The 18,918-nt window shown below is 33.5% G+C and overlaps 1 protein-coding gene across 2 annotated transcripts in view; it reads right to left on the bottom strand.

Moving 5' to 3' along the window:
- Nucleotides 1-18,346: 18,346 nt before the first annotated feature.
- LOC149169453 (uncharacterized) overlaps nt 18,347-18,918 on the bottom strand; it is a 66,432-nt gene continuing 65,860 nt past the window's right edge. For both annotated transcript variants that reach the window (XM_089428697.1, XM_089428698.1), the window contains exon 6: nt 18,347-18,801. In XM_089428697.1, the coding sequence (XP_089284823.1) occupies nt 18,715-18,801 (87 nt within the window). In that variant the 3' untranslated portion in view covers nt 18,347-18,714. The remainder of the gene's footprint in view (nt 18,802-18,918) is intronic.

Below are 18,918 nucleotides of genomic sequence, written 5' to 3'. Positions count from 1 at the left end.
GAAAAAATTAGGTGCCTATGTTCAGTCATTCTTGGAGCAGCATAGACCATTGATAGAAGGTAGATTGATGAGTTTATTATGCAAGAAAATTTGAAGTTGCAGAGGACCTTGTGAGTAGCAGTGTCAGAGGTGTTGGAGGAGAAAGATCTCTACATTTATAGGGGGGAAATGACTTGCTAGGCGTTTAAGGAAAGTGGATTAAAAGGGTTGTGGTAAGCGCTTCTTCAACAAGTAAGTCAAGTTGTTCATATTCAAGGGTAGATTGATGGTCATGTGTTGTTGGCATAAATCCCTAGCTTTCCTTGTAGCAAGGCTAATTGTAAGGGCCATGGTCCCTGGTATGGGAGCCCTATGTTTGTTGTATTAAATTTGTAATATAACAAGTTTTTGGTTGCAAAAATTTTTGTGTGCTTCATTAATTCACTATTGTACATTTTCCATTGTAAAAAGTGCTTGGTGTTGTGGCATTTTAGTGTGTTTGTGGTCTTCTTTTAGACAGACATAATCCTGAATTTCCAAGGGAAAAAACAACAATTTCCTACTAATTTAGAAGGATCTACTTTAAAGTGGTTCATGGTATTAGGAAAACAAACCATTGCATTTTGGGATGATATGGATAATATTGTGGACCTAGAGATTCTAAGGAAGATGTTTTTAGAATGACACAACAAGAAGATGAAATCCAAAAAGATTACTTAGAAAGATATCGATATAATTTACTACTTTGAACCAAAATATTATTCAAACAATGATTTTAAAGGGAATATGAGAAGGATTTGTAGACATACTTAATCTGATGGGATCTAGAGATATTTCTTATTTATCATTTGATAAAAAAAAAATAGTTATACAGGAAATATTCAAGAGGGAAAGCTTAAGTTGGAAAAGGAAATAAAGATACTCTTTCTAAAGTCACAAAATAAGATATAGGAAGTGTAACTAGAGTAGAGTTGGAAAATATATTGGAAAATTTCAAAATTGTTCTCCTTAGTACATTTAGTTATGAAATTGACACATTAAAAACTAAGACAAGAAAGAAGAACAAAATGTAATTTTATCCATCTTCTGTCTGAAGTGTAGGAAAAAACATCCACTAAGAGATTGTCCTTTAAATAAAATTCAACTTTGTCATATTTGTAAAGTGTCCTACTTTATCTGAACTTAACGAAATCTATCAAGGTGAAAGTGAGGTAGAAGAGTATGTATAGAATATTGCACCTAGGCAACCTTAGCAACCACAAGCAATGTGTATGCCGCAAAAAAACAACATAACAATTTCCTACATTTTATAATCAATATCCTACTGAAGCAATATTGAATGCTTCTATGCCTTGGTAGGAATTGTCTCCTCAAAAAGGCCAAATTCAACCTTATCGATAAGGATGGAAAGGACCTTCCTATGGAACCATGCTTCCTTATCAATATCAACAACAGTTTCCACCACAATATTTTCAATAATAATTTCCACAACAACAACAATATCAACCATTTTCAGAATATTCTCAACTAATGCAACAAACATATCCTTTACTTCATCCACATCCACAAACAATTCAATCAAAAACTGTCATCTAATCAACCACCACCTTGACCTACGTAATTTACTATCATCCAGTGGCAAATCCTAATAATAACATAGATAAACTTGTTTATAATGTTGAAGTAGAAACATTTCCTACATATTTAATAGTGCCAATACAATTACAAGAAATCCATCTAAGGTCTAGGAAGATACTCCACCAAAAATATCCTATAATATTAGAAGAAAATGGAGAGGAGGAAACACCTATTCAATATAAGAATGCTAACAATAAAATTTCAACAAAACAACCTAAACCTTAGCAAAAACAATCATTGTTATTGAAAATAATGTCTTTTCGAAAAAGGTTGAATTTGGGAAAATTAGTGGTTATCTCTAAGTTCGACTTCTTGAATGAACTAAAAAATATTTGTATTAAAAACTATCTTGCTACAAACCATGAAAGATATATTGATATACGCAATACAATTTAGGAATAACGCATAAGAAAATCGGGAAGAAGAAGGAAATACCCATCAAATATTCAAGTTATTGGGAAATAAGCTATGTCAACCACAACCATTATAGAAAAATATAGTGATATAGGAATTCCAATTGTTACAATTTTTATTATTAATTTTTCTATTTCAAATACTCTAATTTATTTAGGTGTAGCTATTAATGTTATCAAAATGGAAACTATGCAACATTTAAAATAAGTAATCTTTAACCAACACCCATAGTATTGGAATAGATCGAAAATTTACCTTGATGGTGTAATAGAAGACATCATTCTCTCCCTAGACTCTTGGGAGTACCCTAAGGACTTCATAATCCTACAACCTAACTCTAATTTGGGAGGATATCGTTTAATCTTGGAGAGATCGTGGTTGGCAACAACTGATGCGTTTATTAGCTACCAATATGGGAACATGACCATTACAAATGTTATCGAAATGAAACAAATCACATTTTTTCCCCTTACCAAATTTGTAAATGAATTAGAACCTATACCATGGCTTAATGAGACTGATTCTTCTGAATAAATAATCCAACTTGTTTTAATGATTACATAAGTAGTGAATCTCAAAGAAAATATCAATGGAAATTTGCTAAATCATTTCACCTCTAATCCTAATTTTACTTTAGTTTTGTAAGGTAGTTGTCATCTTCTTAGCATTTTTTTGTTGATCATCTTTTGGAACAAAAATTTTCATGACCATACCAAAAGAATACTTTAACACCTTTATTTCACTCTATATTTCTATTAAATTCTATATTAGAATCTAATAGTAAAACTATTGAAATTTATCCTGGGAAGTATTTGAATATCAATTTTTCTTCAGACAAGTCTGAACAAAAAAAAAAAAGAAAAAAAATCCTACAAAAATATGCCAATGCATTTTCCTGATATTGCATTGATATGTAAGGTATCCAAGGTATCCATTCAAATACATGCATTCATCATATTTATATATAGAAAAATGCTAAAATTGTTAGGAGACCCACGAGAAATTTTAGAAATTATTAAAAGCATATTTTGTTTATTCCGTCTTGGATCACCAATGGTTTCATGCTTGGTAATTCTTCCTAATAAGAATGGAAAATGGTGAATATTTGTTGGCTACTGAAAATAAACAAAGCAACCTTGAAATACCATTTTCCTTTAACCTTCAAAGATCAAGTTCTCAATACATTAGCAAGGAATAAATATTTTTCTTTTCTATGATAAAATTAGTGGGTATAATCGTATTCAAGCATCTTTAGAAGATAAATACAAAATGGCCTTTCCATGTCCTTGGGGAACATATGCCTAGAAGGTATTTCCCTTCAGACTATGTAATGTACCCGCCACATTTCGAATGGAGATACTAACTATTTTTTCTGATTTGATACATGACTGTCTAGAGGTGTAAATAGATCATTTTTCAATATATGGAAACTATTTTAGGGAAGCATTAAATAATATGCAAAAACTCCTAATCAGATGTTGAGAAACAAATGTTACGCTAAGTAATGAAAAAAGTTACATGTTGCTAATTGAAGGAATTGTTATTGACCATCATGTGCTTGTTATAGGAATCAAAGACAACCAAGTGAAAATTGAATTGATTATTAAATTACCAATCCCATCCACTCAAATGGACATATGAATTTTCTTGGGTTATGCAAACTGTTTCATAGAAAATTTTAGTAAAATAGTCTATCATTATTCAAATTACTTACAAAGGATATTTAGTTTTATTGTAATACTAACTAGCCATGACAATTTAAGATTCATATGTGATAGGTTGTTTGATTGTATGAACAAAGAAGGTGGCCTCAAAATCTCATTATTCAACAATCAGGTCTAACTACCATATTCTTTTGCTTAAACTTTGGCTTATAATTATAGTATTTATTGTAAGTACTAACTACCCAATTATTGCCACTGACTATATATTAATATTCATATGTGACTAGGTTGTATTGATTATATGAACAAAGAAGGTGGTCTCAAAATGAGTAAAAATTGGTTCTCATTATTTCAACAATCAGGTCTAACTACCATATTCTAATTTCTGCTTAAACCTTTGATACTTTGTTTGTACGCTCTTATCATTCCATATATCCATTGGTGCATCATACCATTTCTAAATCTATGCCATTTATTTTACTAGTAAAAACATGACTCTTGTTGATCTCAATTATACCATTACTTTGAAAAAAGACATGTTGGTAGTCAATCATCTTGTCAATAAAGTTCGACACCATATTACACATTACAAACTTATTTTTTGTCCACACTAACCATTCTACTATTAGATACCTCATGAACAAACCAATAACAAATCGTAGAATCACGAAGTGACTTTTACTATTGCAAGAATTCAATATTAACATTCATGGCCAATTTGGAAGTGAAAATCTAGTTGCAAATTTTATTTCCCATATCAATAATCTTGGTGAAACAAATTCTGTAAAAGATAGTTTCCCTAATGAAAATTTATTTTCTATATGTATTAAATCACCATGGTTTATTGTTGCCACTGATTCTTTGTCTACATGAAAACTACCATCATAATTTTCCAGTAAGAGAAAAGGAAAAGATTATTAGACAAAGTGCAAAATACTCATGGTTTCAAGGACATATGTGCTACACACGTCTAGATTAAATTATTCTAGATTATTATAGAAGATGAGATATCTGAATACCTTCCATGATTAACCATGTGGTGGACATTTTGCAAATAAGAGGGGTGCTTATCAAATACTTCACTTATGATACTTTTGGCCAACTCTTTTCCAAGTTGCTAAAAAGTATGTCAAAAGTTATAATAGTTGCCAGATAATGGTTCATCCAATAACAACCAATGAAATGTCACTTTGACCGCAAGTACTTGTTAAACCCTTTGAAAAATGGGCTCTAGACTTTGCAGGGGCTATTAATTCATTAAACAATAAAAAGAGGTATATATTATTTTGCATTGATTATGGTACTAAATGGGTGTAAGCAAAACCTTTGGCAAAATAATCTAAACAATCGATAGTATATTTCCTGTTTGAAGTCATTTTTGTCCAATTTGGAGGTCCAATTTTTATTGACCAGAGAACACAATTTACATCCAAATTAGTACATTCAATTGACATCCAACGATATAATATCAAGTACCATAAATCTTCTCCATATCATCCATAGGCCAATGGTTGGGTGGAGTCTACAAACAAGGTTTTAGAAGAAACTTTAACCAAAATAGTTCAATTTAATTGTTAAGATTAGGCATAAAACCTTCCTGAAGCTTTGTGAGCATATAGAACAATATGGAGAAATACTATTGGTTTTATCCCATATGAATTATGGTATGGTAAGCAAGTCCTTCCTATAGAATTTCATATCAAAACGTGTAAAATTGCAACGGAACCAGGAATGACTCTGTCTAAATCACAACAACAACATATTACATAGTTGAATGAGTTTAGATGAAATATGCCAATATGTCTTGTAGCAAACTACTACTTTGCAACAACAACAACGAACAAAATGGCATGAAAAAATTATCAAAAAGAAGTAGTTTATACTTAGTGATCGGGCCTTACTCTTTGAGTCAAAATTCAAAAAATTCAAAGGTGAATTTACAACTCATTTGCTTGGTCCCTATGAAGTTGAAGAAGTTTTTGATAATGATTCTGTGAGAATAAAGATAATTGATAATGCAAGAGTTTCATTTGTGGTCAATGGCCATAGATTGAAACTCTACAACAAACCTATATCTCAACAAGAATTTATTTCTACTTTACTTAAGCAAACCGAGATACAAATTGTGAGTGTGAAATGTAATTCTCCTTACTCCATCTTGAATTTACTTTTCCGAGATATATATATATAGTTTGGTTATGAAAATTATATCTCTAGCACAACTAAATAAGAACTTTGTTGGAAACCAAGAAACTGACTAGCAAAGTTTATATATACAAGAAGAAGAAGATAAAAAATGATGTCTAGATGTGAAAACCAGACCTTTGGCATAGGTAGATTTGGACTTTGTTTGAAAACCATATTTTTAGTAAGCGAAGTTAAAATCTTGCTCTTTCAAAATTCCAACAACAACATCTTTAGAGTTTCAATAATCATATATGTGAAATCTTGTGATTGGTTTCAATTTTTTAGATTTTTTTCATAATAGGTAGAAGTGCAAAAGTCAAGTGTCTATAAAATATTCTAGATTCCAAGTATCACAAGAGACCATAACTCAACTTCATTCGGTAGAAGTTTCAAAAGTTTTTATGTTAGCACTTTCAAAACAAAACTATAAGAATTGTCAAATCGTGTAACTCGTTTTTAAAGTCACAAGATTTACAATTGTTTTAGCATTTAAAACATGTTTTACAAGAAGCATGTTCAGAAGTTAGCACTTAAGATCCAAAATCAGTTTAGAACTTTTGTCTCAGACTCCATATCTAGTAACAATTGTCAAAGATCTTTGTTCCTAAGTAATCATAAAATTAAATGTCAGTATCTTACAATATTACAAGAGGTTTGTTTCAATTTATGCAACCTCCAGGTATAAAATTTCAGCAATCAAGAATTCAATACTAAGATTCCTTTGCTTTTGTCTAAACAAATTCTAACGACAAATCAAGAGCTTACTCTATTTTAGAGATCAGCCACTAAAAACTTGAATTCGCTAAACAATGTAATTACTAGAATCTAGGCTTGGTAATAAATAAATCAATTTTGTTTATACATTTAATCTTGTCAAAGCAAGAAAATCAAAAACAAAACAAAAAAATTCTTAAATATGTTCTTTTAACCAAAATTTATTATTCATCCATTTTACCTAAAGTTTGGAAATTACTACTATTATTATGAATAATAAGTAATTTAGCTTATCTAAACAAACATAGTTTACATTGTAACTTACCATGTTATATGAATATCATTGCCACTTCTAAACCATAATTACCCTATCCGCCTACACTATTACAATCTTTGTGACATGTCTAGTGGAATTAAATTTAAGTATGAACATATGAAATCATGATTTAAGATAATTGACTAGACTTGAAGAGTGATGTTTATGAGTTCCCAAATCCCATTGTTAAAGTTTAAGCCTCTATTTTTTTTTTCGTTTGTTGGCATCAAACTTAAAATCCCTAGCCATAGAGCAATTAGCGTGAATTGCAAGTTTCATTATGTTAACCAGACCATTTAAAGAATGGCAAGTAGATAAGGAATATTGTGCATACAATTCGAACATTGTAAGATGACAAAAAAGGAGTGGTTTTTTACGAGCTTGCAGGGGTAGAAGCTTATCACGAATGTCATTGTCCATTCGAGAGAGTAGACTAGCTTGAAATTTTTACAAAATTTTAGGGACATAATGTAGAGGTAACAAAGGGCTTTGTTGAAACATTTGATGGGGAAAAGGATCTAGTTAACTTATAAATCCAGGTCAAAGAAACTTCATTAGCTACAATTATTGGATTACCATAGGAGGGAGAGAAATGGTTCAAGAACAAAAGTATACACGAAGAGGCTTGGACACCATTTTTGAATAAAGAAAAGCAACATCCTAATTGGGGTGAGTACCTAGGGCCTGGTTGGTAAACCCTTAGAGAAATGTTGTATTCTTTATTGAGAAATATATAACCTATGAAGGGCAATTTAGTCTCATTTTTCTATATCATATATGCCTTATTTCGCACTTGAAAAATAACATATTGATAAATGTGTCATTTTATTTTATAAGAAAACTTACCAAAATGGCACAACGTATTCAAAAGCAGTGGAGGAATGTACATTGCAGCCTTTACCATCATGGCTTGATTAAAATGATTATCATGGATGAATTATAAACCAAGAATATTGCATGGCTAGAATTTTTTATTCAAAGTGGATTTTAGGAAGAACCTGTCATTGAAAGTCAAGAAGGGAATGATAATGGACAAGGGTATCTGCAAGATGAGGGTTAAAGTCCAAGAGTATGTCAGATTAGAATGACAATGGATTCTGGGAAGAACCTGCCATTGAAGGTCAAGAAGGGAATGATAATGGACAAGGGTCTCTACAAGATGAGGGTTCAAGTCCAAGAGTATGGGAGATTAGAATGATTGTTAAAGAACCAACGGGGATCAAGCTCTAAAGCAGGACCGCAACTCGACAAAGAATTACAAGAATTAAGAAAAAAGAATTAGGCCATGACAGTTTTGATATGGAAAGCCTTGTTTTTTCAAACCTACCAAGGAGACCTTGCACTAGAAATGCTACCATATGACCTTAACAAAGTCCAAAGCCTAATATTCATCGACAAAAGTTTTATGATTACCTAGAATCTTTAATAGATGATGAAAAAACACTTTCTTGGCAAGATGTTGATGATGTCATGGAGCCTCAAATAGTTGAAAACAAGGTCCAAACTCCTTTTATCTCAAAATTACTGGAAAAAAAAATAATAATAATCAAGAAATTATAGAAAGAGGTAAAGGAATTATAGGGTTTAGAATGATATATTAAGAATGAAAATGCACAATTGGAAGTTCAAAAGTGTCGAAATTGTGGAAGGAAACATAGAATTGAAGTTTGAAAATCAACTACTAAAGAACAGGCTCTTAAATTTTTCAAAGAGACTTCAGAGAAAAACAAAAATTTCAATATCAAAGTTTTAATGGAAAGACTAAGAAGGAAATTTAGTAGACAATCTAGTTCCAATTTTGACATTTTAATTAGGGCAAGAGAGAATATTTGAAGTAATAACAAAAGTAAACCCAAATGTTGCACTAATATTGAAATTTGAATGTGGACATGCAAAACCTTCATCTTAGGAAAATATTGGGCTTGTAATCTATTACTAATTGTGCACTATGAACTAAGCCAGATTCTACCTTTTTTCATCATTTTTTACCAAGAATATCCATTTTGGTTAAATATCCTTGTCATTTCCAATAAATGAACTTTAAAATGAGCATATGAGGTGTTAAACTATTCTTTAGTACCAAATTCCTAATTTGACAAGTTAAATGATATCAGATATTGATTTTCTAACTGGTAATTACTGGAACATATTATGATAATTTGTCATCGATTTACTTATCATCACTTTGTCAAAGCTAAAGTGACTAGTTAGGAGTGATTTGTGATATTCATGGTATGGTTAAATTCCTATCGAACCTTCCTGAAGGCAAATGATAGTCTTCAACCCAACCATGGCCAACATCAATAATTGTGAATATGCAGATCTTGTAATTGCAATGTGAACCATGTAACCAACTTGTAGATCCAGTAATAATTTGTGGATTTTCATATCAAAGTTGTCTTAAATAGAGATGAGTGACTGGAAGATTCTTTGCAGGTTCCATGAGATGGTTTAGCACCAATTGCATATCCACAAAATTTGAAACGGGCATCATTTACTTTCAATATCAATCTAGCACCTGTAGAATGCAAACCATATTTGAATGAATATAGAGTATCAAAAACCCTATTTTAGGATCTAACCGTTAACGAAAATAGTAGATCATAGGAATTATAAGATCACCAACTTAGTTTTTAATGCATGCCTTGATTTCCATTCTCAATTGGATATGAAACTTGTTAATACATGTGAAGTGTGATAATTCCATGGTACTAAGAGTTACTCTACAACGTATACCAAATCTAGAGGCCCCCCTTTTCTAGTACATGTGTCTTTTATAATTTTTGTTATTTCTTGCATATATAGATTACTAATTTTGGGCATAATTCGAATCTACAATATAAAAGCTCTATTTCACAATATGAACTCACTGGTTTTATAAAATGATATCATAATCCATAATAGTAACCTACAAGGATCAATATTTTCCCATTTTGATTGAACTAAGTTAGGTTAGAACATTGTTACATAAATCATTCAATTCATTGAATTGGTCATAATGTTGTATTCTGAGTTTTTTCTATAGTAACTTAGCAAATTTTGATTGGAAGATTAAACTTGATCTTGTATTAGTCTAGGTTTGTACTTAGTATCCTAAAAAACATTATATTATTTTCATTTTCCAAACTTTGAATTCATATCATTGCTTTAGAATACATGACATTATATTCCTTTCATTTTCCAAACTTTGAATTCATATCATTGCTTTAGAATACATGTGTAAATTTTTATCTGAAAAGTTTCTGTATGGATCATAAAAGTTAAATGATATAAAATAGAGTATATGTTAAAAACAAGATTTACTTAATAATGCTTGTAACCTTAGTCCATACAATTATATTTCAAAATAGCACACGATTTATAAAATACTTTTTTTAGTGACAAATCAAGTTTACATTTTTAATTTGTTAGAAATGAAATAATGGAGCAATGGAACACATAACATATTGTGAAAACACAAACACAAAAAAACATAAAACAAGAAAGACATAGATATACGTGGTTCACCCGATTTTGGTTATGTCCATGGAAAAACTCCAGTCCTTCCTTTATACTATCCAACAAAATGAAGAGATACAACCTACAACAAATTTGTTGTAATTTCTTCCTCTTTGCTCTTCCTCTTCGCTCCCACACAGTCTCCTCTCTTTTTCTCGCACAAAATAATACTACACAGTGGCAATACAATTCCCTCATATAAACCGAGGGTTGTCTTCTAGGGAAAAAACCATAAATTAGCATAACTTCTACCGTCAGATATTTCACCTAATGAACAGCCCAGATTGACTACGAAATTACAATATTTTACAAGGCAATTTTTCATCTAATTTTTGCTTCGGGGGCAGCACCCCCGAACCCTCATCGGGGGGGCTCCAAAGAATTGCAGTTTCCCCCATCGTTGACAACAATAGTGGGGGGGAAATCCCCCCCACACCTCACCGCCCGCAACCCCCCCTCCCCCCATCAAGGACTAAGATCCATCCACAGCTGAAACAAAAATCTCAAAACAATTAGCAAGATAATGAGGTTCCACACCCAACATAATTGTGATTGTTTGAATTGCATACAAGTAGGATAAATTAGATCAATAGGGTTTTGAATAGTAGATAAACCACTTATGCAAATATAGTGCTTGCATTTCATAAATTTATAAATCTAGGTTGATAAATAAATGTCATAAAATTTATGCAAATAAATTACCTGATAGATATATTGGCACATTTTGTAGTTTGCAGATTGTTGCTCTCTTATTCGCGATGCTTTCATCGAGATTTGACATTGTCTACAAATATCGACTTTGTTTGTTCTCTAGAAACTCAAGTGCAAAATATTTTTTGGTCAAGGGTATAATTTTTTGTCAACCTTCAGTGTTATGTGACGAGACGAGGTTTGTTGAAAAATGTGTACCTAGGTTTGGTCTTCATAAATATGAAATGTATTTTTTATTCTTGTAAATTGTAGAATGAAAGAAAATTATTATTATTATTTTTGGAGTATGGGTTTCATGCTCAAGGTTTTTTATTTTATAGGCCAAGCACCCATTGAGTGCTTCTAGGGTTGGTCCTAGGTCAAGAAGTCAAAAGAGTCATTGTCATACATTGAAGACCCCATCGGGCACCTTGTAACTTGTAAAGAAAATTATTTTTACCTTAAAAGTGTCAAAATACCCTTCAAGACCAAGTCGGCATGGCAGCTGGCAAGTCGACCTAATTTGAGGAGCCACGTCCACCTTAAGAAGCCTATATAAAGGAGAAAACTCAACCTCCTGGATGCACATTCATCCAAGTGAAGAAGGAACAAGAATAAGGAAGAGGACAAAGGAGACTTGTTTTTGGGCTATTTCTCTCTCACATGTGCGAAGGAAGGCTAGGGTTTCTACAGAAAATCTAGGATTTTCTTCTATTATTTCGATCTTGAAGAAGAGAAGGAAAGAAGGTCAAGCAAAGGTCACAAGAAGCCATCCTCAAACTCCAGAAGGAAGACAAAGCCAAGTGAAGGTCTGAGGAAGCCTTGGAAGACTAAACGAAGCTCACATGTGTGGCAGCGGCCACTACAATAGGGCCAAAAATTTTAGGTCTACAGTGCAAGCCAAAATTCTGCAACTGGGGGTCAAAGTTGTGCTAAATATTTGACTAGGTTTGACTTGGTCTTGGTGGGTATTGGTCGTGGTCTAGAGGTCTTGGAATTCGTCAATTGAAGAATTTATAAGAGAGAAGAGATTTGTAGGTTTTCCTCTCAATTGGAGAGGTTTTGCCACCCGACTTGCAGCCTATATTATATGTTCTTGTTCTTCTTGTTTTGGTAGTTGTTTTATGATATACAAACATATTAATAAGAAAAAAAGCTAATAAGAAAAAAGTAAAAATACATCATAAGCAATTATCAAGGAAAGAGAAATCACTCTAATCAGTGCCCTATAGATTTCTCAACATGGTGTCAGGCTATGGTTGGCAGAGGGCATTATGAAGATCTCTACTACATTGAAGAAGTTCCTAAAGAAGTGTTCAAAGGTAGTAAGTCATCTCAAGAAGGGTATCAAAGAAGCATGGAATATCTTGTTTACTCCAAAGAAGAAAGTAACAAAGACAAAGGACGAAGGACTCTTCTCAGCGTTCACTGGCACATTTCAAGATGAGAACATTTGGGTAATCAATAGTGGAGCATCAAGGCACGTAACCGGGCATCAGAAGCAACTAAAAACATTTTCAAAAGGAAAGTCTTCTTACTCCATAGAGCTTGGAGATAATAAGAGTTATCCTGTGAGAGGAATTGGATCAACCTCAATAGAGTTGGAGAATGGAGGCAATATTCATCTCAACAACATCCTATTTGTTCCAGGTTTGCATAAGAACTTACTCTCCATTTCAAGTCTAGAAGATAAAGGTGATAGAGTGGCTTTCATTGATGGAAAAGTTGTAGTATGGAGTAAGAACTCAAGCATAGAAAATGCTAGAGTAATTGGGATTCGTGAAGGAAGACTCTACAAGTTGTGATCCCCTCTTGCTCAAGCTTTAGTTCACATTGAAATCAACATAAATGAACTTTGGCATAGAAGATTTGGTCATCTCCATTTCAAAATTATTCCAACTCTAAGCTCTATAGTAGATGGAATCCCCAAACTAAAAGAAGATCACGAAGGGGTATGTAAGGGATGTGCATTGGGTAAGAACACCAAGAGACCATTTGGAAGCAGTGCTTCACAATCAAAAGAAATCTTGGATCTTATTCATTCCGATGTTTGTGGTCTTATGACTCCTAAATCACTTGGAGGTCATCTATATTATGTCACATTTATAGATGATCATTCAAGGAAGACTTGGGTTTACTTAATGAAATCCAAGGATGAAGTATTTACTAAGTTTCAAGAATTCAAAGTTGAAGTAGAGAACCTTACTGAAAGAAGAATCAAGATATTAAGATTCGATAATGGAGGAGAATATGCATCCAAGGAAATCATAGCTTTCTTTAAGGAGTATGGGATTAAGAGGGAGTTGATAGTCTCATGTAATCCTGAACAAAATGGAGTTACAGAACGAAAGAATTGATCCATTGAAGGAAGTGTAAAGCAATGTTACATGATCAAGACTTACCGAAATCTCTGTGAGGTGAAGCTACAAAGATAGTTGTATATATACAAAATCGAAGTCCCCACAAGTCTCTAGATAACAAGACTCCTAAAGAGGTGTTCACTGGGAAGAAACCAACCGTAGATCATCTCTAAATTTTTTGTTGCCCTATCTATATACACATACCTAAGGATAAAAGAAAGAAGTTGGATCTATCTAGCATGAAGGGAACCTTTATGGGCTATAGTAACTCTTCTAAGGCCTATAGGATCTACATAAAGGAAGGACATTGACTAGAAGTCAATCGAGATGTGATCTTTGACAAAAGTATTGCATTCAAGAAATCAAAGGATCTCCCTATGGACTCTGATGATGAAGAACTTTCGGTATTCGAAGAAGTTACTAGGGAAGAAGAATCAAACCATGAATGTGAAGGTCCCTATGAACCAATACAACCTGTGGTAATTCTGAAAACCAGAAAAATACCTAACTAGTTGAAGTCTACACTTCTAGATGCAAAAGGTCATGGGGCAGCTCAAGGTACATTCAGGGAAAGTAAGAAGCCCAAACGATATTTTGGGTATACAGCGTACATGACAAAACTAATTGAAGCAAAGCCATCCACTTTTGAAGAAGTTGTCAATCACCAAGAATGGAAGGATGCCATGAATGAAGAATGGAGCTTGGGAGATCGTACCTAGGCCTGAAGACAAATATGTGGTAACTTCCAAGTGGTTCTACAAGATCAAACCTGCATCAGATGGAAGTATTTATAAATATAAGGCAAGATTTGTGGCTAGGGGATTCTATCAACAAGAAGGCATTGATTATGAAGAGACATTTGCTCCAATAGCAAGGTATACAACTATTGATTCATTGGTCTCTTTGGTAGCATCAATGGGATGGAACATCCACCAAATGGATGGCAAGATTGCATTCCTAAATGGCACAATTGATGAGGAAGTCTATATAGAGCAACCCTTGGGATTTTAAATTAAAGACAGAAAGGCATATGTTTACAGATTGAAGGCGACATTATACAGCCTCAAGCAAGCACCAAGGGCATGGTATGCTAGAATGGATGCATACCTACAAAGACTAGGCTTCTCAAAGAGTTATGATGATCCAAAATTTTATATTAAGGTTGTGAAGAGAGAGTTGGTAATCATTCTTCTGTATGTGGATGATCTTCTCTTGACGTGTGTGGAAGGTCGAATTGAAGAATGTAAGAAGCATCTAGCAGCAAAATTTGACATGAAAGATCTAGGGTTGATGCACTATTATTTGGGACTGGAAGTCTGGCAAAGACCTGATGAAATCTATCTAGGTCAATGGTAGTATGTCATCAAGATGTTGAAGAGGTTTGACATGATGGATTGCAAACCAATGACAACCCCGATGATCACAAACTTGAAAAGACTAAGGAGTTATGAATCAAGCCATGTGGATCCTTCCAGGTATAGGCAATTGATTGGCTTACAGATGTACTTGGTGAATACTCGACCAAACATATGTTTTGTAGTGAATATTCTCAGTCAATTCCAAGTGGACATGATCATTGGATAGCAACAAAACACATACTGAGATATTTGTAAGGAACAATCCACTATTGCCTAAAATATGATAGGAGGAATGATGTCCACTTTATTGGATATACAGATTCCGACTGGGGAGGCAGTGAGCAGGATGGAAGGAGCACTACAGGGGGATGTTTTAGTTTTGGATCCTCCATGACCTCATGGATGAGCATAAACCAAGATACGATTGCTTTGAGCAGTGTTGAGGCTGAGTACATTGCAGCATGTGAAGCAAGCAAAGAAGTTGTCTAGTTAAGAAGTTGTTATCATACTTATTTGAAGGACCAATGGACACTACAGTGATACATTGTGATAACACCAATTGTATACAATTGTCTGAGGACCAGTATTTCATGGAAAGACAAAGCATATCAACAAGAAGTATCACTACATTTGGAAGCTAGTACAAGATGGTGTGTTGCAGCCACAATATATCTCCATCAATGAGCAGGGAACTGACATATTGACAAAATCTCTTCCTAATAAGAAGCTTGTATATCTTAGAGACAAGCTTGGTTTGGTTGATGTATCCTCCCTAATTGAGAGGGAGAGATAGGCACATCATTCTTGTCTTCACTTGGCAAGACAAAATGGAGGATTGGGTAAACGCATCTAATGCTCTTTGAGGATGTGGTAGGCATCCAAGATAAGAGTAGTCGTGGACCGATATTCTTTGAGGACTAGCTATCCAAGATAAGAATAGTCCAAAGAAGGTCATACTTTGTGAACACCCGGGTGGGGTTTTTACCTTGAGAAACAATGATGATGGTCTCTATAAATCATTGGTCTCGCCAGCATTGTGCTCTAATCTTGCAGAGAGATAGAGTTGTTAGTCTTGCTATAAATCAGTTGGATGCTCGATTGTGTCTCTGATTAGAGTTGTTTCAGCTCAAATAGGGCACCTTGTAACTTGTAAAGAAAATTATTTTTACCTTAAAAGTGTCAAAATACCCTTCAAGACCGAGTCGGCATGGCAATTGGCAAGTCGGCCTAATTTGAGGAGCCACATCCACCTTGAGAAGCATATATAAAGGAGAAAGCTCGACCTCCTTGAAGCACATTCATCCCTCACTCATCCAAGCGAAGGAGGAACAAGAAGGAAGCAAAGAAGGAAGAGGACAAAGAAGACTTATTTTTGGGCTATTTCTCTCTCACAGGTGTGAAGGAAGGCTAGGGTTTCTGCAACAGACCTAAGGTTTTTTCTACTAGTTCGATCTTGAAGAAGAGAAGGAAAGAAGCTCAAGCAAAGGTCACAAGAAGCCATCATCAAGCTCCAGAAGGAAGAGAAAGCCAAGTGAAAGTTTGAGGAAGCCTTGGAAGGGTAAACAAAGCTCACATGTGTGGTAGCAACAATTATAGAGGGCCAAAAATTTCAGGTCTATAATGGAGGCCGAAATTCTGCAGCTTGGGGTCGAAGTTGTGCTACTGAAAGAGATTTGAATGGGTTCAACTTGTTCAAGGAAATCACATCATCCGAAAAGGTTGTACTTGGTCTTGGAGGGTACTGGTCTTAGTCTAGAGGTCTTGGAATTCGCTAATTAAAGAATCTATAAGATGAGATATGTGGATTTTCCTCTCGATTGGAGAGGTTTTGGCCCTAGCTTGCAGCGTATATTTTGTGTTCTTGTTCTTCTTGTTTTGGTAGTTGTTTGATGATATACAAACATAATAATAAGTAAAGAAGCTAATAAGTAAGAAAAAAATAAAAATACAACACAAGGAGTGAAAGAGAAATCGCTCTAACCAATGCCCTATAGATTTCTCAACAAGGTTTGCCATCAATGTTTAGCAAAAAGAACTATGTTGATCAAAGATGCATAATCTTTGGATCCACATAGTATTATGCTTTTATTTTTGCTCTAGTAACTCTTGAGAAGAAGTTATGAAGTTCATTGTATATACCCTTCCACGTTTACATTTTTAGGTATAAACAATTTTTTACATATAAGATGTAATTTTGAAAAGAAAAAGAAAAAAACTTTATTTATTAATATATTTTTTAAATATTAAATCTTAAATAAATTATCAATTAATTTTCAAATGATTGATTTCTCATTGATCCCAATATAGTTATTGTTATATAAATTGTTAAGTAATTCTTAAATGGTTTAAATGGTTGTATGAAGAATTTTAATATAATTATTTTTATTAATTATAATAAATTGGTATATAAAACCCCTTTGTTTGTAGGAGAAGGGATCCACCTTCACACAACAATTTGATTGCTAAAATCTAGAAAGACATACATACTCAATCCCTCCTCCCTCCTACCCCCTTTGGATTTGAACCTGTGGCCTGTTAAAAGGAAACACATACTCTTAACCATTAGGCCCACATAAGTCGTAAAATATTCTAAAAGATTAAAATGATTTATCACGAATTTTAATATTCAATATTTGTATATAAATTGTAAGTTAATTTGGAAATAGTTAAAATGATAAAATATATATTAAAAATCATAGATTCCAATCTACTTATTTTTTATTTTTATGTGAAGTATCTTAATGTTTGAACAAATTTTTATTTGATCATTAATGTATCTTAATGTGTGAAATGTTTGTGTGTATATATATAAAAGGTCACATACAAGCCAAATACTAAATTGGTGTATCATACCCCTTGTTTACGGGATAAGAAAACTCCTCCATACCAAGCAATTCCTTCCTGCGCTATGAAAGAATCTCAACCCATGTGGGTTTAGTCCTCATCAAGTCACAAGTTCAAATCTCATAAGGAGGTGTTGAGGGTGAGAGCCAATTATGAGGAAAATAAACTATCCCAAGTGATGCCTAGACTCGACCCAAGTCTCGCACAATCCTGATTTGGGCAAATCATTCTTCCATCTGATTTTAGAGCACAAAACTGGTGACAACATGTTACAATTGGGCAAATTGTTCATCCATCCAATATTAGGGTTAGCACCAGGGTGAGCTAGCTAGGTGAACTCTGCACATATAAAAGTACATTGTGATCATATCCTCTCTAGGAATATACTCAAAATGCAAGATTGTATTTAATTATTTCAATTTTCGCTTTACAAGCAGTTATTCCCTGTCTGGAAGTATTCTAAGCCAGAAGTCCCAGAGAGGAAGCAGGTGAGTGGGTGGGTGGATGCATAGATACACAAATACACATACACGTATAGATATGCAAATTGTGAACTCTGTCATTGCTAAGCTTGAAAAGTTTCTGAGACTAGGAATTGTCTGAGTTTAAATTTTCAAGTAAGAAAATTTGCACCTAAGTTTAAAGCAGTCTTAGATAAAAAAGAAAACAGTCATTATGCCGGAGTCAGTCCCAAAGCACTGAATGTTTTTTCATATATCAAATTAATCTCTCACAAAATCTGCTTGCTCCAAAATTCCATCGCTTATTTTATGATTCTCGCAACAATATGTCAATGATGACAAAGATTTCATAAACTCCTCTCTTGAATCACTAGATCTGGGAACATAGACAGATAGCTTTATTTCTTGTACATATAAATCCTGGCCGGAGATCATACTACTATAATTGCACTCACCAGTTGAGAATACATTTGCATAAATCCCGTTTGGAAACCTCAAAATTTCAAATTACTTTGGAAGATCGTTTCAGTTCTGCAAATCAAAATACTTAAGCGGTAACGAGCTTCTTTATTCAAAAGACATTTATCATCATCATGCTCCATATTTTGGGGCTTTCCAAAGCTTGAATGCAATCTCATATAATAGCCGATCTGCAAGTATTGCAAGATTCCCTCCATGCTGCAACAGAAATTATTATCAGGCTTCATAGGTATTTCACCAGTCAATAGATTAAACAGTTTAAGACACAAAAATAGTCAATCAAAACACACCATTTCCAGAAAATTGAATGAAAGC

Source organism: Pinus tabuliformis, chromosome 4_2, assembly GCF_031772625.1.
Source record: "Pinus tabuliformis cultivar Carrire ecotype Pingquan chromosome 4_2, CPIR1, whole genome shotgun sequence".
NCBI classification, from domain to species: Eukaryota; Viridiplantae; Streptophyta; class Pinopsida; order Pinales; family Pinaceae; genus Pinus; species Pinus tabuliformis.
This window is presented reverse-complemented; position numbering and strand designations above follow the sequence as displayed.